We start from the raw sequence: 21254 nt of genomic DNA, 5'->3' as shown, positions 1-21254 counted from the left end.
GCGTGGAGTTGTTGACTGAAAAGAAGGTTCCTGAGTTATTGCACGCGACACTTAACGAAATCCTATTATCAAATAAATACATATATGTATCTAAATTAGCGATTTCGAATAATTAAAGTGTCATAAGAACACTTGAATTCGGTTGAGGAATGTTACCGAGACTTGCTTGAATCGAAGAAATGAGTTTTCAGCCAAAAGTACCACCAAAAGGGGTGTTAAAGGGGTGTTTACGGTTTCTGAAGGTTGGCTAGTTTATGGTCTTTGAACACGAGTTTACGGCTTTTGAAGACAAGTTTACGGTTTCTGATGATTGTCGAGTTTACGGCCGTAAACTCAAGAACAGAGTTTATGGTCTTTGAAGGTTGGACCGTAAACTCAGAAGAATGATGTTTGGATGCTGATTTCGATGAGCTGAGTGTTTCCAGACGTTCCAAAGGGCTCCAAACGTGGTTTTCTCAATGTTTTCCGGAGTTTGAATGCTTTTTGAGTGTTTACGGTTTATGCTTCTTAAAGAGAGGAGGAGAGAGTGTGGCCAGAAACGTCCTAATGAAGTCGGAGGCATCGTATTTATAGGGGTAAGAATGGGGTCCACTCGTCACTGACCGTAAACGTGTTTACGGCAGTAAACGAGTTTACGGCCGTAAACACGTTTACGGTTGTAATCCCATTTAGACCAAAAATGTTGATTTTTCGAGATATTCGGGTTTCCGCGCGATTTTTGATTCCGACTCGTAAATAATTTAATTAAATATAACTAGATTATTTTAATAAACCAAAGAGTTTGACGGAAAAGTTAACAAATTTGAATTTTTATTAACAAAATCGTGTAACGGAAACGGGATAAGTTTCGGGTTGTCACATTACGACATGCATTGCGCGTCGTAAAAGGCTGTTTTTCTAGTAGTGAGATTACCCTCTACTAGTTCCATTGCATATTTGTTTGCTCTTCATTGCCCTATGCTGACATTTATACCAAACTTTTTGATCACTGCTAGTTTAAGTTTCCTCACAGTCATTTTTTGTCTATCTAGAATTTGTCTGGTATAGTGGCTCCCAATCCATGAATATGTAACCAATGAGCCTAACTTAAAATTCCTAGCAAACTTATGCTCGTCATTCAAAGACTTGATCTGGAAACTAGCTTCATCACTCATCCAAGATATCCATAGTCTAAATATGCATGCACCTTTACAACATCTAACAAGAAGTCTTTGTCTGTCATTCTTTTCAAACCATAATTGGTACCCATTATCCACTCCATAATTGCATAACATGCTTTTTAACTTTTTTGGATCCTTAAATTTCATTCCAAGTATGGGCTTTTGTTTTTTCCAGTGTAAACTCTCATTGAAAATGGAATGCATCTATAAGGAATCATGCATTTCCATCCCATTATCATCATCTACAAAGTCATTTTCCTCATCATCTAAACCCCATTCAACACATAATTGACTCAAGAAAGGATCATGGGTTGTCTATTCATAGGGATAGCATTTTATCATTTTTAACCTCCCCATCCCTAAGATTATCTCCATTTTCCACACCATCAACACAGGAGTCGTTATCATCACCTTCAATTTGTTCATCATCAAACCGAACCCCAAGTCCATCACCATCATGGTCAACATAGACAGAAACTATGCCATTTGGGCCATATGCATCATAAATAAAAGCAGCATAATCTACATCATCTAAAATTGGTCGAATGTCATCACATAAAGCTTTTTTTGGTTCACAGTAGTAAAGTTTTTTAATCTCCTCATGCATGAAACGTTCCAGAAAAGTGACACGCTCAAAATAAGTCATAGAAGAAAAATCAACATTATTGAAGGAGCTTTTCACTCCCCCAAAGTAAGACAAAGGATTACGAGTAAATACACCTTGGTAATTGAGCTCCACCATCACAAACAATCCAACATCAGGATCAGGTTGTGCCAGTTAAGCTACTAGCTTTGTTTAGAACTCGATCGACAACATTGATACCTCGATCAGATGCAACTGTGAAAACCCTAACCGTTGACTTGCCGTTTACTTCCTGCAGAGTAAATTGAGATCGAGGGGAAGGAGACAAGTGAAGTGATGATCTGTGTTAATATCTTTCATTAAAATAACGTGGACCAAATATACACATCATTAACAGTTTCAATTTAAAATAAATGACAGGTGGATGAGAAACCGGGAAACCTTCTAAAATCGCTCACAATGGTGTAATTAACATCTACAATAAAATAATAATGGTCAATTGTGCAAAAAAATAACAACGTTGGTCAAATCGAACCAAACGAAAAAGTTACTTGTGCTACAATAGCATTTTCCCTTTGTCTAAATTATCTATCAAATCTATCCATTTTTGTTGTTTTCTTGTCGAATAAATTCTGATTCCACTGTATTCATATTACTTGAAAACAAACCCCCGCCACATTCGCGTCAAAAACCTACCATTTATAGCTATTTTAGCCTTTTATATCAATTAAAATGGTCATAAGAGAATTTGTAGAAAATCAAATAGTTTTAGTGGAGTTTTCGTCTTTTGTTTTGTTTTACCACCAAAAGTTTTGTAGTCATTTTGATATGCTATAATAGGTCAAAGAATGTTAAAATGGTCAACATAGAAAAATAACTTTGATGGTTTGAATTGACGAAACATAACTACAATAGTTAAACCACAAAATCGACAAAAATATAATAGGTTTTATGTAACTTGCCCTAAAAGCAATCTAATATTATCATTTATTCCAATTAAACGAATGGAAATATATATGAGCTAGAAACTCGCTCAAAATGCATTGCTTTTAGCTAGTTTATCGAACTAAATGTACCACATTATCCTCCTACAACATTAAAAAAACAACAGCCCAAATTTACAAAACAACTTGTAGCTTTTCCCAAAACAGGATTACAAAAGCTTGAATCTTTAGAATTCAACTCCTAATTCACAAGAACAGCTTCGTTACTTGAAGCTTTATCTGCACCAATTTCTTCTAATCGTTTCCACGTGGCTTCACGTCTTGATTTCATCTTATCTTCCTTTGCCTCTTCTTCTTGGAAATTGAGCAAACACTCGTTGAAAAGTTCAGGGTCAAGGTCAAAGAAGATTTTCCTGACATTTAAAGTCAAACTATGAACAGCTTGATTCCAATGATATCTCCCATTTCTTTCAAGTGCTGGAAAGATTATGGGGAGAATTACTTTCCGATTTTGTCTGATTAGATTCTCAATGTGATCATTGTTCCAGAAGAATAGAACTCTTTCTGCCACCTGAAAAAAAAAATAATTAAGTAAACACCCTAATTGAAAATGTTGGGGTGATTAAATGATTTGTTGAAAACCTTGAAAGAGCCTTGATACAAGCATTTGAAGAAGGAAATACCAAATCTACCCTTCGACATGATATCATCAATCAAAAAGCTTCGATCTTTTCTCAAAAACTTAGTTCATGGAATGGAATCTATTAGAGGAATTGGAATAAGAAGGACTCATAATCTGTTAAAGACATTTGGTTGAAAAGGTTGACATGAGATGGAATGGAATGGGCCATTCCTTTCCCGATTTCATTATACCGAAAACTTGGTTCATGGAACGGTTTTGAAGAGAATGGAATCTATTCAGAGGAATTGGAATATGAAGGAATCATAATCTGTTAAAGACATTTGGTTGAAAAAGTTGACATGAGATGGAATGGAATGGAATGAGCCATTCCTTTCCCGATTTCATTATACCAAAAACTTGGTTCATGGAATGGTTTTGAAGAGAATGGAATCTATTTAGAGGAACTGGAATATGAAGGAATCATAAACTGTTCGGCATTTGGTTAAAAACTTGACATGAAATGGAATGGAATGAGCCATTCCTTTCCTTTCACGATTTCATTATAACAAACACCACCTAAGTCGTACAAAACCAATACACTACTACACATTTGAAAGGAAAAAAAAAAAAAAAAAAAACAAGAAATAATCAAAAGAATGATAAATTAATTACCTGAAAATGCAAACTATTCAAGCAACGAGCAATCTGTTTAAACAAAATCACCATACACCGATGAAATTCGGGTTGTTGTGTAGCTTCAAGAACCTCTTCCAATTCACCCAAAAACATAATCTCCTTTGAACTATTTGTAACAGGCCAATATTTCAACAAACCCCTTATCACCATATCAGCCAATTTACAATCTTTCTCAACAAATTGAGTAATACAATATGATAATTGTTGATGATACATGGCCAAACATTTCGGTTTATGCAATGGAATCAAAGCCCTTGAAAGAAACAACTTATGTTCTTCCTTCAATGGCAAAGCAAACCCATTGATAATACTCCCTAAAATCTCCAAAAGTTCTGCAATCCCATTATGCTTTTCGGTTTCTAACACAAATCTATAAAAGATATTGTTGATAGATTTCCTTATAAAAGGACGATGAACCATGAATTTACCATAAACCCTATGAAGAATTGTCTTTAAGTACTCACGTTCTCTTGGATCTTCAGAGTCAAACATGTCTAACAATTTAAGAACAAAGTAATGATCGATGTATTTTTTTGCAATTTTGGCATCTGCTTCTGGGGAGGCTATGAATCTTAGTAGAAGTTCATATACGATTTGTAAATGAGGCCATGAGGGATCCATACATGGTTCTTCTTCTTCAAGATCATATGATTCCAAGATTTTGCAATCACGGGGTTGTGGAGTGAGTTCGCGAAATAAATTTGCAGATACCATTTTCACAAACTCTTGCATGACTGATTCTGTGAATTTAACGTTGCTAGACGCAACAAAATCGACTAATTCTAGTAAAGTTTGTCTTTTGATTTCTTTTTCTTTGAGGTTTTTTGTGGGGTCGGTGAAATCAAAGATTACAGAACACATGGCGACTTTTTTTATGAATAAATTCTGTTTTTCATTGCTTGAAACGTCTCTGAAACTTGGTAGAGCTTCGTAAGAAACACTTACAGGATTACCATTGCGGAAATTCTTCTCGCCTGGAATGAATCTGGAATCCAAAGGTGAGGAAATATCGGCGTTTACAAGCTTTCTTGAATTCCCGCTTCCTAAATCGCTTCTCTTTGAGCTAGAAGAGGTTGAATTTGGGGTTAGGTTGCTTAACGATTCTTGATTTTTGGACGATTTGGACTGTTTCCGGGAAACTTTACTGAGAATCTGCTTGAGCATATCTTAGATTGCGAAGAACGAAACAAGAATTTATCGAAACCCTAGAAACCCAACTCGAATTCTGATCAAAATCATCCGAAGTGGAAGTGATGAAGAAGGCTTTAAATGGAGGTTACAACAAACCCATCGTAAAAAACTGTTCTAGAATCAGAACTAAAGCAAACCCCTTTCCAAACCCTATGATAAAATACACAAAACACAAAAAAAGATATCTGAACTATACATCAGAAACCCACTGATTTCAATCAAACTGAAACAAACTCCCCCAAAAACCATCAATGCCCCTTTCTTCAAAATTCCCCACATCGGTTTTCCCCTTTTTCTGTATGGATCAAACCCCTCGAAGAGGGAAAGATTCTGACTTTTGATTTAGGAAAAGATAAAAAAAGAAACCCCACTTGGAGTTTAACGATCTTGGGACTTGAAAGTAAAGATAACGCAAAAATCTCTCAAAATAACCTGGTCTTTTTGAATAAAAATAGCTTTATTATCTCCTGTGAGCTGGACAGATGGATAAAAAGTAAGCTCACTACACCACAAGAATCCTGCTTTACTTTTTTTCGCACTTTCTTTTAACAAACCCTTGAAAGGGAATAACTAAAAAGAAAAAAGGGAATCAAATTAGTGTAAAAAAGATTGATAATCGGATAATGAAGAACAAATCTGAAAGAAAATTCAGGGAATTTGATCGAGAGATCGAGAGAGAGAGAGAGACGCGTTTGGAAGAAGGAACTTGAAAACCCACCTAACAGGAGAGACCAAGCCGCCCTTCGAATGATTCTTTGCTTTGTTTCTTCTTTTTCTTTCTTCACATCACCATCTCATTTTTGCTTTGTTGTTTCTTGACTCCTATTTTACCTTTTCTAATATAACTAGTGGGGATTTCAATATGATGCAGGTATTAATCAGGTATCATTTAATAAATAGATTGATATAAAAAGTTGGTATAAATCAAAATAATAAAAAAAAAAGAAAATTTTTATTACTATATAAGACTTTTTTTTAAATTTCTTATATATAGATATTATTATTGTGATTTTGTCATATATATAAAGACGATTTTCGTAAAACATGTGGATCATTTATGTACATTTATGTCAAACAAAGATAAGTTTTATAATAATTAATTAACTTAGGAAGCATTATGTCTTACATAAAATTAAAAGGACCAAAAATATAATCAATCTAATCCAAGAGAAAAGAATTTAATATAGGGACCATTTAAAAAAAGGTAAATAGTTTAAGGACTATTTTGTCTAACTAGAAAAATTAAAAGCACTAAAAATGTAACTAATTTATTTTCAAAAAAATTACTGATATGACCTTCTAATTTTTTTTATATAGCAACACACTTCACATAACTTTAAATTGTCAAATATTATAGGATAATCAAAATAAATTTAAAAGTAGTTCTTTTAGTTTGATTTTCATAATGGTCCATGTCCTTGCATTAGTTATAGAATACCCCCAAATTGTTTGGTTTATCTCGGACATAATGTTTTTGTCTTTTGGTTGTTCTTTTTTTTTTGTTATTTTTTGTTCTAAATAGAGATATGTTTTATAATAATTAATTAATTTAGGGAGCATTATCTCTTACATAAAATTAAAAGGACCAAAAATATAACTAATATAATCCAAAGGAAAATAATTTAGTTTAGGGGCCATTTAGAAAAAGGTAATTTGTTTAAGGACTATTTTGTCTAACTAAAAAAATAAAAAAGACTAAAAATGTAACTAATTTATTTTCAAAAAAAAAATTACTATAATATGATATGACCGTCTACATAACCTTAAATTGTAAATATTATAGGATAATAATTAATTTAAAAAAAAAATTCTTTTAGTTTGATTTTCATAAGCTATTACTTTTCATACTCCAAACTACTTCTTTATCCCTAAATGATATTTTATTTTATTTTTATCTTTTTCTCTTTTTTTATTGTTTGTTATATTTTTTTTTGTTATTTTTAATAGATACATAATAATAATAATAATAATAATAACTAGATTGGTAACCCCTGCTTCGCGGGGGGCAGAGAGACCTGATGTGCTCATATGATATCGGTTGGAAGTTTTGGCGAAAATATTTCATATCTATTTTAACATATAAAGAATTTGTTTATAGAGTACATAAATATATTAGAGGATAAGGATCAAAAGTTATCATTCATTAGTGGATCCTTATAGGATATTCGATTACAAAAGTGTCCATTCATTAAAGGATGACTACAGGACATTTGATTACAAAAGTGTTGGAGTGGTATGCCTCGTCATGGTGCTTCATGGTCTTGAATGATCTTCCTGCAGATGTCTGTTGTTGCACTCATGTTCTCCTGCATCGCTTGGAACATGTCGAGCATAATGACGGTGTCTTGGTCGAGGTCTTTGATGAAGGATCTGGTAATGACAACATGCATGTATGACATTTTCACTGGTGCTTCTTTTATCATATTCTGCCTTGAGTCATTGATGCTGGTGTATGTGTTTTGGACCATTGCTAATGATTCCTTCATTGTCTCGAGCTGGTTTTGGAGTTTCTGCATGATCGCCTCCATGTTGTATGTTTCTTGTTTGATGGAGAAGGTGATATCTTTGGCATATGATTTTATAGGGGATTATTGTGGTTGTTGGATTGTATTTATTAGAGGCAGTTAAGATGTAGGGTGGCTGTGACCTTTTTTTCCTTTATTTGATAGATGTGATTGTTGGATTCCGATGTAGTATTAAATTGGTAATATCTGGGTAAGTCTTTGACTGCATGGGGTATATTTGTTTTGGAAAATGGGATAATATAAGAATCGAAATTAATATATGGGTTGTCTTCAATAGGTTTTGTAGCATCTATATCTATTTGAATACACTACTGCTAACCTTATGGTACTTGTTTTCATTGATGTAGTTTCTAAATTGTTAATTGTTGTTGTATATAAATTTATTTAATTCTATATGTGTTGATTCATATTAATATAGAGTGGGATAAGTATTTATGACTTTGTTATGTAACTATCATTTGTATGGGTTTTTTTGTGAAATTTTGGAAAACTGGAAGCATGCAAACGATATTCGTTTATTATGGTGTATATTACATAGGATAGTTGTTTATCATGTTTGCTACAAAAGATAAACATATTGTCCGAAACAAAAGTTGGATTTGATAGTGCTGTTTCATGATATTTGCTATTTTGTGGTCCGTTTTTGAATTTTTGGTGCTGGTGGCCCTGCGATAGGAGAAATGGAAAGGTGTTAGTATTGGTTTTGGTATTTTTGTTGTTTATTTTTGATTTCATTACATCGTCTTTTACCTGGTGGAGTGAAGGTGAGAGTGTGTGCGACAGGGCAAGGAGGTCTGGTTGGCTCTGGTGTTCCGTCATCTGGTCGCATTCTTGTCATCCGTGCTAGGGCTAGTGTTGTTGATTCTTGGATGTCAATTATTATGAAACGGATGTTGTCGGTTGTTGATTCCCTGAGCATTTAGATAGACATTGTTTTTGTTTGTTCTTTTTGATCGGTGATGATCGAAGGGAGGGTGTTTATGTTTGGGAGCGGGTTGTCGGATATAAACTTTTCAAGTGATGGTTTTAACAGCTTCCGACACGTTGTTTCGGATACAACCGCAGGTATGGTGTCCGTAGTGTCGGTAATGGTGATTGTGAATTTGTATCTATTGATATAAAGAACTTGTAAGTAGTATAGTTAGTGAATAATGGTTTTCTGTATGCTTCAGAAGATGCTTACGTGTAGGTTGGCTTTTCAATGAGTCCATGTGCACTGCAATACCACTGTTCGCCTCTTCTGAAAATCGGATCTTTACAGATTGGACATGTTGTTTGGTACCAGGTGTTTTGGAAGTGAAATTCCTTGATTGAAGCTTCTACTATGAATGTTTTATCTTATAGATAAAAAGCAATTGGTTGTAAGAGTGGGAAAGAGATTGTATTTCTAAATAGTGATATTATTCACTAGTTTATAACCCGTGGGAACCACGGGTGACAAAATTAATTGAATTTTTATAGTAAAAACTCAAAATTATTAATCAATTATTTTAAATAAATTATTAATTAAGAGATTTTTTAGTAATACAAAATTATAATCATTGATTTAAATAAATATATGAAATTATATCAATTTATAATTTGTATTAATTTTATTTTATTTTTTTTAATGTTCAAAAATTAATTTAATTAAAGTGGGAAATTTAAAATTTGAAATGAAGAATCAATAGGTTGACAAGTGGCATGCATTAATTAGGAGACATAATAGGATGACACATGGCAAAAGGAGAATAAAATATACATTAATTAGAAAGCCTAATAGGATGACACATATCAAAAGGAAAACAAAACTATTCTTTTATTAGAATAGGGATATCACGTTACCAGTTAATCAGATCTGTTTTTCAGTTTCATGTTGTATAGGGTTGAGGGACTTCCTGATAGTGCTAGTATCGGCCTTGAGGGTCCTGTGAATCTGAAACCATGTTGTTGTTGGTATAGTATTTGAATAATATGGATTGTAGGATATTTCTGTAATTTATGTGACTTACAAGTTTATGAGTGATGTTGTCTTCGGTATATCTGGATTGACATAGATATGTGTAGCATATGATGACCCGTGCCGTAATGCTCCTACATAGAAGGTATTTGGTGATTAAAAACATTAGAAGATATGATGTATGTATGTATATATATATATATATATATATATATATATATATATATATGGAGGTATGTAGAAGAGCGTACCATTGTATTTTGATGGTTTTAGGTTTGTTACTGCAACAATTGTTGTCGTACATGGGCGATCTAGGGAGACACGGTTGAATTTCTGTGGATTGGTTATGCATTATTTCCATAGATTGATTGCAAGTTCACTCCCACTAATGAAATTTGAATAGTTTTTGGTGTTAGATGGTGATGATGGAATTTATGTGTATACTTTGGTAATTAGTATGTATACCTTTCGTCAGTTAGTATAAGCAAGACAAACGATTCTCCATTTGCTTTCGTGCAATCTCTTATCTTTGATAGAATGCCAATGAAGTCTGTTTAGAAGTAAATGCAAGTATGTAACAAATGTTGATGTCATTTACAACTACCAGAGTCCAAAAATGAGAAAAAGAAAGGCTAGTAAGTATTTTTTTATAAATCTGTAAAAAAAAATTATGGGTTTAGTTTTGTCCTTTTTTTGTTTAATTGCGAAGTTGACAAATATACCCTTGCTGATGTTTTCAGCCAAAGAACAAAATAAAAATAGAAGGTGGGAAATAACCAATAAGAACAATTTGGACATAAATTTTTTATATTATTGAAAGTGATTGTTTATATTTGTTTTTTTTTTGTTGTTGAATTTGGAAGTTGACAAATATACCCCTGCTGATGTTTTGAGGCAAATAACAAAAAGGGCAAAAACTGCGAATTGATCAATAAGAACAATTTCAAGCTAAATTCTTTATATCATCCAAAGTGATTGTGGAAAATATTGTTTTCCTTTAGAAAAGTTACAATTTTGTATTTGGATAATGGAGTTGGATTATTGGCTTTAACTTTTAGGAGGAAATGAATAATTTTTTTCTATCACAGTTATTTTCATATAATACAGGGCATGTACAAAAGTGATTCCCATGGTATTTTGTAGAAATTATAAGTAATACAAATTTGCATTTCGATTGTATAGAAGTTTTTAATGAATACTTGGGTAGTATGGTGGCATTTCTCCGAGTTCTATCAAATATGACTTTGATACAAAGCGAAACCAACTTTTTGGAACTGTTGTTGTGCCTGGAATTGGTTGTATGATAGACTTGAGGCCAACATCAATATAGAACTCATTTTCAAGAACTTTTTGATACTTGTCTGACTGAGGACAGCTATAACCTGACATGATGTAACATTCTGAAACACTGAAAACAGATTCAATGTAGCTCTAACTTGTTCGTTGTCCAAGAATTTAAATTGCATCTGCCTGTAGAAACAAATTATTATAACATTAGATTGAATGGTATTACATGTGCTTTTATTGTTATACAATTATATCGTCTGGTAATCCTATGTGTTTTTTTAAGCAAGAAAGCGATTGCTTTTGTGAATATTAAAGAGTGATAATTAAGAATTTCCTTTCTATAAATTTCAAATTTGTTGAAAATTTGAAATTCAAAACCTGTTTTTCTTGTATTTTTATAGACTGGTATTGTATGTGTTTTTATTCCTATACAATCGTATCATTTCGTAATCATTTCTGTTTTTTAAAGGGGTTATCCATTGTTTTGTGGATATAATAGACTAATAATTAATAATTTCCTTGGTACAGCTTTCATTTGCTGAAAAATTGGAATTTGAAACCTGTTTTTATTGTTATATATTTTGGTGGGAACTTACAAATCTGTCAACAGCCAGGTACCAGGTCTCATATTGTCGGACATCGTGTTTCCATTTGCGTAGTATTCTAACCTGTAAAGGGCCTCCGATACCCTCAGCTTTCAGTTCTGAGATACTCGTCATTAGTTGTTTGTGTTCTCTATTATAAAGAAATGTGTGGAGGTAAGCAAGATATTTGGATGAAAATACAAAACTTTATAAACATGTAAAAAGTGTTGAAATAGTGAAGAGCATATGAATAAAATGAAAAGTAGTAACGCTGATGAAAGGTATAACAGGCAGTGATACTGTAGACCTCGGTTGAAGTGACTTTGTGCAGTAAATCTTTGAAGACAACATTTTTTGTTTTGTTGTTTTTAGTTGTGTCACTGCTGTTTATTAGTATCTTTATGGAATCTGGTGATGTTGCTCGGGAGAGGGCAACATAAAGTTGTCTGTGTGCAAAGACGGGCTGTGACAAATATATTCCAATCTTACGTAGTGATTGTCCTTGACTCTTGTTGATAGTCATTGCGTAACAAACTTTCACTGGAAACTGTTTTCGTGAGAAGATGAATGGCAGATCTGATGACTTATGTATGAACTTTATGCGTGGTATGTATACACGTTTTCTGATGGAAGTGCCAGTTATGATTGTCGCTTTAATAACACTTGGTAACAATTGTGAAACAATCATGCGGGTACCGTTGCATAAGCCTTCCCTCTGATTTATGTTTCTTAACAGCATTATCAGATAGTCTACCTTAAGTAGAAGCTCGTGTGGTGGTATTCTTGGAAAGCTTAGTTGGTTTAGGTATTCTATTGGATAGAGGCCCTCCAAATGAGATGTGTGTTTTCCATTCGGATGCATAGTGTATGTGTTATTGTATACCCTGGCACCTGTTGTCACCATTTTCAAAACGTGAGCGTTTATCTCGTCAGTTGAATCATTTGTAGGACAAACTATTGCTCTTGCTGAAAGCGGTGTGGCAGTCGGTAGATTAAGTGTACCATCCCCATACACAAAATCTATTAAGGTCTGTAGGGAATCAGGGGAAGGTGATATCAGGAGTGAAGATGGAATTTGTATCCAATTTGAGTCTCGTGGGTCGTCTTTGTCAAGTACACCTATATGTCCATTACTAATAGCTAGCAGCCATGTGGCAAATTCTGATAAAGTCATTGAGCTATGGGGTATTGTGTTAGAGGATTCTAGTCTCATGTTCGTATGTAAAAATTGAATTATAAAATATGTCCATAAATACGAACTTGGTAGAGTTAGTGCTATAATTTTAGAACGTGTGCTTTTTGGTAGAACAGGAAGAGTTTGGCGGAAATCACCACCAAGAAGCACTGATATGCCCCCAAACAGTTTTTCATCGTAGTCTAGCACATCTCTAAGTGAACGGTCCAAAAATTCAAAGCACCTTCTGTCACTCATTGGCGCATCATCCCAGATAATCAGTGTTGTACGCTGCATAAGATCTCCAAGGAAGGTGCGCTTTTTTATATCGCATGATTTTTTGTTGTTTAAATCAATAGGTATTTTGAACCTTGAGTGTGCGGTTGTCCCAGAGGGTAGCAAAAGCGATGTGATTCCAGATGCAGCAACAGCCAAAACGATTTTCCCTATCGATCTCAGATAGGAAAGAATAGTCGTCCATAAGAATGTTTTACCAGTACCACCGTGTCCATAAACAAATATTAGTATTTGTTTTTCGTTCTCTATGGAAGTAACAACTTTGTTGTAAACTGGTCGTTGGTCATTGTTCAGCTTTGGTAATAGATCATTGTGTTGTTTCAGTAGTCCTTCCCTATCATAACTCATTTCTTCCAATAGCAGTCGATTTCGTAAAACACCAATCACATTGGCTGACGGAACTGGAAGACCAAAGTCTGCCATTGATTTAGATGGGACGGCAGAACGGAGCGTGTCATCTAAATCATGAAGGAGTTGTTGTTCAACAATCCCAGCAGCAGAGGTAATTGTCTTATCTGGTACTTCGGCTCTCATGGTATGTAAGTAGTCATCTTTCATCCTATCGCACGCAGTGTTCCACAACAAAAGCGGATTGCTAACCTCACAGAAAAGCAGTAGATGATAGAAAAGTGACCGTAGCTGTGATGTATTTGCCCATGTTGAAGCTTCTGTGAAACATGTCAACCACTCGATATCATCACCTATCAATCTAAGTGCATTACAGGCCGCCCTGAAAGTTGTATAGACAGTACCAGCAACAGTACGTAAATCCTCAAATGATGTACATCCTTTTTGGTGACATAGTAGCATCCGTAAGTAGAATAACTCACCAGACGTCGGATGTACGAATACAAGGCGGCCTACCATTTTTGATGATTCGTAAACCCTCCGACCCCAAGACTTACTTGACTTATCCCATTTGTAATTTTTTGGATAATCCAGATATGTCAAATCGTGCCCTTGAAGGTCCCTTGAATTGCTTTCAAACCACCCAAGCAGGGTAGTAATGCTGGCATATGGATTAGATAATACTTCAAGTATCGAGTTGTCCCCATGGAACACCAACTGTTGCATATTTTCCTCATGAACGGTTAGAATCTGAACAGGTGGATGTCGATGATGTATGTGGAAGTCCAAAATCCGCCATGCCACCTCATGTGGACATATATACCGCCCATCCAAAAAAATTTGTTTTTTTTCTATTTTGTTTTATTTTTTATTTTAATTCTTTTTTAATTTATTATTATTATTATTATTATTATTATTATTATTATTATTATTATTATTATTATTATTATTATAAACTTTGCTCAGAATTTTAACATTTTGACGACATTATAAATTCGGACGACATTACAAAATTTTAACATTATTATTATTATTATTATTATTATTATTATTATTATTATTATTATAAATTTTAACATTCGGACGACATTATAAATTTTAACATTCGGACGGCATTACAAAATTTTAACATGCGGATTGAAAATATTTAGTCGAGCACTATACAATGTTTTCATTTATATAGTCATTCGAATTTATAATGTCCGATTTATAAAATGTTGTTCGAAATTTATAATAATAATAATAACAATAATAATATTAATAGTAAAATGTAAAAAAATATTTAAAAATCGATTTAATTAAACCGTTTAATTTATAATGTCGTCCGAATGTTAAAATTTTATGCGAAATTTATAACAATAATAATAATAATACTAATAATAATAATAATAATTAAAAATAACAAAAAAAAAAAACAAAATAGGAGGAAAAAAAGACAAAAAAGATGATGTCAAATCAAATGTCAAAATTTTGATTTGATTGACTTTAGGGCTAAATATAATTAAGGGGGTACTTATAGCACAACCCTTTGATTGCGATTACTTTTTATACTCCTAACTACTTCTTTATCCCCTAAATGATATTTTATTTTTTTGTTGTCTTTTCTCTTTTTTTATTATTTGTTATTTTTAAAAGATTATTATTATTATTATTATTATTATTATTATTATTATTAACTGTTCAGATTATCAACATGTTATTGTTTTTGTTCCGACTATCTTTGTGTTGTTTTTTTCGGCAGGATTATCTCATGTTATTTTTCTCATTCGGACTATCTGTTTGTTACTTTTTTCGTATGGACTACTTTTGTGTTATTTTTTTGTTCCAACTATCTGTATGTTATTTATCCGTATGGATTATTCGCATTTTACGTTTTTCATTCAGACTATCATCATGTTATTTTTTTCGTTCCGACTATCATTGTGTTAATTTTTGTTCCAACTATCATTGCGTTGTTTTTTCGGTCAGATTATCTTCATGTTGTTTATTTCATTTGGACTATCTATGTGTTATTTTTTCATTTCGATTATCCATGTGTTATTTTTTCATTTTAATTTTCAACTATTCATATGTTTTTTTTCAATCAAACTATATTTGTGTTATTTTTTAGTTCTGACTATTATTGTGTTATTTTTTCGATCGAAAAAAAAATAACATAGGGATATTCGAAATGAAAATATAGGGATAGACGATGAGAAAATAACACAGAGATAGTCCGAACAAAAAAATAACATAGAGATAATCCAACAAAAAAAACAATTCAAAGATATTTTAAACGAAAAAATAACCCACGAATGGAAAAAATAACACATAGGATAATTCGTACAAAAAAAATACTCGGAACGAAAAAATAACATATAGATAGTTCGGATGAAAAATAAAAATACAACTATATATAAAAATAATGTTTTTCTAAAACACAAATAATTAAAAAAAAATACATAGTTAACCGAATAATAATAATAATAATAATAATAATAATAATAATAATAATAAAACAAAACACAAAAAAAAATCAAAATAAATCAAATTGGTAAGGACCTGTATTTAAGTCAAATCAAAAGGATATAGAAGGCAACATTCTTAATTGTGCATGTTGTTGCCTTAATTATAGGATAATTCTTCTCATACCCCCAAATTGTTTGGTTTATCTCCGACATGATCTTTTTTCCATTTGTTTTATTTATTTATTTATTTATTTATTTTTGTTATTTATTGTTTTTTAATATTTTTAATAAATGCATATTATTATTATTATTAACATTAAACAACAAAAGACAAATTTAATAATAACGAGTGTTCATATGGCACAAAAGGAAAGACACATTATTTTTTAAGTTCAGACTTGGTTTCACATCTGAAAGTTTAAGAGGCAATTAGAAAATTAAGATGTAAAAAATAAGATCCTAACAAACAAGCTGAATCTAAATTTTTAAGAGACTGCCTCTTAATTTTCCAATTAAGAGGTAAACAAACAGGCCTTATGTTAAGAAGAGCCTGTCCGGAGAATATATCTGGCTATGGGTATTTTCGAAAACCAAAAATGGGTATATCTATAAATAACTAGAGAAATTATAAAAACCTAAGACTATAAAAAATAAAAACCTTATTAGATTTCTTATAAATTCAAACTCTCTCCTTTATGCTTTTTGAGTTTTATATCTGAACGTGAATTTAACTTAAACTTGATAAAGTTCAACTCAACTAGAAATGTTACCCCAGCTACGCGAGGGTCAGAAGTTTTCAATGTTGTTTCCGAATCGATAAATATGACAGTCGTAGATTGTGCAAGAATGAAAAGCCCGAGCTTTTTACATGTTTTTATGAAAAAATGTAAAAGTTTTGATTGCAAGGACCAGAAGTGTCAAAATGGCTAAAAGGTAAAGGGGTATGATTTAGAAACTTTCTAGAAAAGGGATCAAAATTGTCAAACCGTTAAAATTTTGTAGTCAAACTTTAAATATTAAAAGGTTCTTAAAAAGTGTAAAAATATTGAGTGCAAGGACCAAAAGTGTCAAATCGTTAAAGTTTTGTGGCCAAACTTTAAATATTAAAAGGTTCCTAAAAAGTGTAAAAATATTGAGTGCAATGACCAAAAATGTTAAAATGGTTAAAGAATGAAGAGTAAAGTTGCCAAAAAAATCCAAATTTACTATTCCTAACTTTAAAACCCAACAATAATATGGGAACCAATTCTGCCAAAAAAAAATAACAAGTTTACAATTCCTAACATTCATTTCTTTAATATATATATATATATATATATATATATATATATATATATATATATATATATATATATATATATATATATAATAGTAATAGTTATTGTATAAGTAATATAATAAGAATAATAATAAACAAATAAATAAATAAATAAATAAGGCTACTTCTAAGGTTGTAAGGTAGGGCACCTTTGTTATGCCATATCAAAAGGAAGAAAGAAAAAATAGTTTTGTAAAGAAATAGGGATGGTGTTCCTTCGTAAAAACATCGTTGAGATGAAGAAAAAGTAGAGGAAGAAAGTGTGTTGTAACTAAAAAGGGATAATGACTTATAGGGTAAGATACTTTTTGAAATATACACATTTAGTCCTTATTTTTTTTTTCTTGTAAAATAAACCCTTATATTTTATTTTTTGTAACAATGCAGTCCTTGTGACCGGCTATACCCGGTATACCGGTCATATACGAATTTTCTTTTAGGGAAAATGACTTGATATGGTAAGATACTTTTTGAAATGTACACATTTAGTCCTTATTCTTTTTTTGTAAAATAAACACTTATACTTTATTAATATGTACACATTAGGTCATTTTCACCGGATTCTACAGGTTTTGTTGATGTGGAAGCACAAGTGGCACTAAATAACAATTAATTAGCTTAGTCACCTGATGTGGGTGATCCTCCAGCAACAAGAAAAGGGCGGCGGCCCTTCTCTTTCTCGTCTCTCTTCCTTTTGGTCGAACAACAACAACCAAACACCCTTTACCTGTTGTGTTTCTCCGGTCTGTCTCTCTTTACCTCCATCTTTGAGATATGTTACTAGAAAACAAGAAAGAATCGACGAAGGGGCTACCAGAGCAGCTCCTCGCAGCCAACTACCGTCTCTACTTCCTCCTGCCTCCCCCTTCGACCTTGTTGTTTTTGCTATCATTCCTCCTTACTACCAGTGATGTGTAGGAACACACAAAGGAGTCGCCGGAGATCGGGGTTCTCCCTCTTTTTCATGATGAATAAAAGTTGGAAAAATCTCGTTGTGGATATGTGGATGCCACCTAGGTATTTCATTTCAACAAAATAAAAGAAAGGGAAAATGACTTGATAGGGTAAGATACTTTTTGAAATGTACACATTTAGTCATTATTCTTTTTTTTTTGTAAAATAAACCCTTCCACGTCAGCAAAACCTGTAGAATCCGGTGAAAATGACCTAATGTGTACATATTAATAAAGTATAAGGGTTTATTTTACAAGAAAAAAAAGAATACGGACTAAATGTGTACATTTTAAAAAATATCTTACCCTATCAAGTCATTATCCCAACTAAAAATGTCTAAATATGCCGATCTAATATAAAATAAGAAATTAATCCATATTAAAACTCATAGTTTTGAAACCCTGGCCAATGGCACGGAGAGTTTTTACTAGTTATATTATAATTCGACATTTTTGCGTTAGCTAATCTGAAAGTTATGTGAAATTTTTTGTTGGATATTTATTTAAAATATTTTAAAAACCATAATAGCATTCTTATAAATTTTTTATAAGGTCTTTCCAAAAATTAAACAATATATACCACAATTATTCAAGATATATTTTAAAGTTATAAAAAAATATTATTAACTTATCAAATATCAACACCTCATCTCAAATAGTTATTTTATTATTATTTTTTTAAAGGTAGCAAACACTATATTGCACAAAACTCAATAAATAAAGGAGTAACATCACTAAAGTCCTACGTTTTTGGCATTAAATTGAAAAAAATGCTTGAATTTTATTTTTCGTTGATTGTGGACACAATATTTTCATAGAATTATGGCAAAAGGGCAAAGTGTCGGTTTCAGCAGGTTACAAAGCAAAGACGAACGTTGGAGGTCAGTTGTTAACAAGGTTTTGTTTCATTCTTCTCTCAAACGTCAATCCTGCAAGATGGTAAGCTCCTCCAACACGCATATACAAGGGTAAAGAGAATGGGTTTTAAGAAATCGTTGGTCTGAAGATTTGAGATGCGAGTGTGATGAACCTGCGACATTCTCGATCTCCAAAACTGTCAATATCCATGGAGGAAATTCAGGGGGTATCCAAACTATCAGGTAATATCAAGTTTCCTACTTCTTTTGTGGTCTTGTTGAACCAGTATGAAGAAGTGGTTGTTGTGCATGACTCCAAAAAAATGCAAATTTTTTTATGGTTAGATCAACCACTGCCAAACACTTACTACAAGGAAACTATATGGAAGTTCCATATGGATTTGGAGGAGGCTAAGAACAAAAAAGCATTTGTAATGGAGATTTTGAAGCTTTCGGAAGAGGCCAAGAACAACAAAGCAGTTCAAGTGGATATTTTAAACCTGTTGAAGGTGGTTCACAATGTTGTGGTTAAAACACTATGAAGTTGTGGGTATTAGTTAGGTTCAGGTGGAATTGTAGTAGTAGTTTAGGTGTAAGGGTATTTTGGTCAAGTTAGATAGTAAGTTGATGCATGTGTTATGTATGGTAATATTTTGGTGTTGTAAGAGATGATAATGATAACAACGTATTATGTCTTAATGATAAGAATATATTATGTATTAGTAATGGCAATGCCTTTAACACATAAATATGTATAAAATGACCAAATCTTGAAAATTTAATAGCAACCTACTTAACAAACTAACCAAAACATGGAAGGTAACAATAATTATAATGATCAAGGCACATATATTGATAACTTAAACAATCATACCATGTAGTTTACAAAGCTTCCCAAATGCCAATGTTAGTTAATAGCCCAAAAAGGGGAATGTACTTTACAAAGTTTCCCACAAATGTTGGTTACAAAGTTGTCTATGTATGACTTTGTAAATAGTTTGACTTTTGTAGACCCACTTGCATGCGGTAAAGTAGCCTTTTGACATGAGAGAGAGAAATGTAAACACCTCTATATAAGGTGGGTTCATACCACTTATAGAAGCGTGCTTGAGAGATGTAACATTGAGAGTGTTAGTGTGTGTTAATTATTGTGACAATAGTCAATTTCGGGTCAAGTCAAAGTCAAACAAAGTCAACAAGTCAAACCAGACGACTCAATCAGCCCTTGTATATTAGGGTTTGCATTGTGTAATTACTAAACAACTCACTATTTTAATGAGAAAACATCATTGGAAAATTCGTATGTTTGAAGTTCCATAGCCGTGAAAATGCTAAACATCGAACCAAAGCGATAAAACACTATTGCACACTCATCTGGAGTGTGTAGGACCTTAAAACATGGCTTAACAGGGTTTACGGACCTCGCATTGCAAAGTTGGACAATCAAAAAGGTCACAAACGAAACCTCTCTCAATCGTTTTCACCATACCTATTTCTATTTGAAATCTCTCCCAAATCTCTCTCAAAAGTTCCCGTAACTTTTTGAAGTCATTCGGGTCATTCCGACCCTTAACCGGGTCAAAAACCGCTTAAAACGAGGTTAGAGCGGGTAAAATACCCCAAAGGATCCGGAACCTCCCCCTAGGGCCGAAGCCTCTTAGAGGCCGGACCCTCTTGGGCTGGAACCGCAACATGTGATCCGCAGCAGGCAAGCCGCAGCTCCGACCGCAGCAAGCGAGCCGCGGCCAGCGAGCTGCAGCTTCTCTTTTTCTCCTTGAACCGCAGCTCCTCTTTCTCCCTCGGACCGCAGCTGCACCAGTTACTCCGGTTCTTGGCTGTTGAGGCCGAGACCTCGCCCAAAACTCCGGAAATTCCTCTCTTTCACCCGCTTTTCGACCACGACTCCGTTTTAAGCCCGTTTTTAATTATTTTAGTGTTGGATTTTCTCCAAAAATCATATTTTAACATATAAGACCCTAAATATTCATAATTTAAACATATTTTTATGGAAATATTTATTTTAGAATAAAATCTATTAAGTGAGATCTCGAGGTGGAGTGTGGATCTTGCCATAATATTTGACACAAACAACCACCTCATGCCCATTCCTTTGACCAACTATTGTACTCCCCACCACTCCTAGTCACCTCATGGTACTACCCCACTCATTTCCCAGCAAACCCATGTCCAAATGAGCTGGAAAACTCTCTTTCACTCTTCACTTCACTCATTTTCCTTATTTCCACCAAGTATCAAACATCACTTTTCTCTCAAATCCTCTCACTCCAATTTCGAGATTTAAGGGATGATCATCAAACTTTCTCTCATT

General features: G+C 32.9%; 2 protein-coding genes across 3 annotated transcripts; both read right to left on the bottom strand.

Annotated features, from left to right (window-relative positions):
- Nucleotides 1-2754: 2754 nt before the first annotated feature.
- On the bottom strand, nucleotides 2755-6071 carry LOC111887621 (serine/threonine protein phosphatase 2A 57 kDa regulatory subunit B' theta isoform). 2 transcript variants are annotated; one of them, XM_023883786.3, is made up of 3 exons: nucleotides 5915-6071; nucleotides 3982-5766; nucleotides 2755-3258 (listed from the first exon to the last, which is right to left on the bottom strand). In XM_023883786.3, the coding sequence occupies exons 2-3, from the start codon at nucleotides 5167-5169 to the stop codon at nucleotides 2929-2931; spliced, it is 1518 nt and encodes a 505-aa protein (XP_023739554.1). In that variant the 5' UTR covers nucleotides 5170-5766; nucleotides 5915-6071; the 3' UTR covers nucleotides 2755-2928. The 2 variants fall into 2 exon arrangements, with proteins under 2 accessions (XP_023739554.1, XP_023739553.1); XM_023883785.3 differs by having other exon boundaries at nucleotides 3982-5993.
- A 5614-nt stretch (nucleotides 6072-11685) lies between these two features.
- LOC111887620 (uncharacterized) lies at nucleotides 11686-14076 on the bottom strand. Its single transcript, XM_023883784.1, has one exon. It carries the CDS (start codon nucleotides 14074-14076, stop codon nucleotides 11686-11688), a length of 2391 nt encoding a protein of 796 aa, XP_023739552.1.
- Nucleotides 14077-21254: the final 7178 nt, after the last annotated feature.

Source organism: Lactuca sativa, chromosome 8 (assembly GCF_002870075.4).
Source record: "Lactuca sativa cultivar Salinas chromosome 8, Lsat_Salinas_v11, whole genome shotgun sequence".
Taxonomy (NCBI): Eukaryota; Viridiplantae; Streptophyta; class Magnoliopsida; order Asterales; family Asteraceae; genus Lactuca; species Lactuca sativa.
Note: the sequence above shows the minus strand (reverse complement) of the source record. Positions and strands in the feature narration are given on the sequence as shown.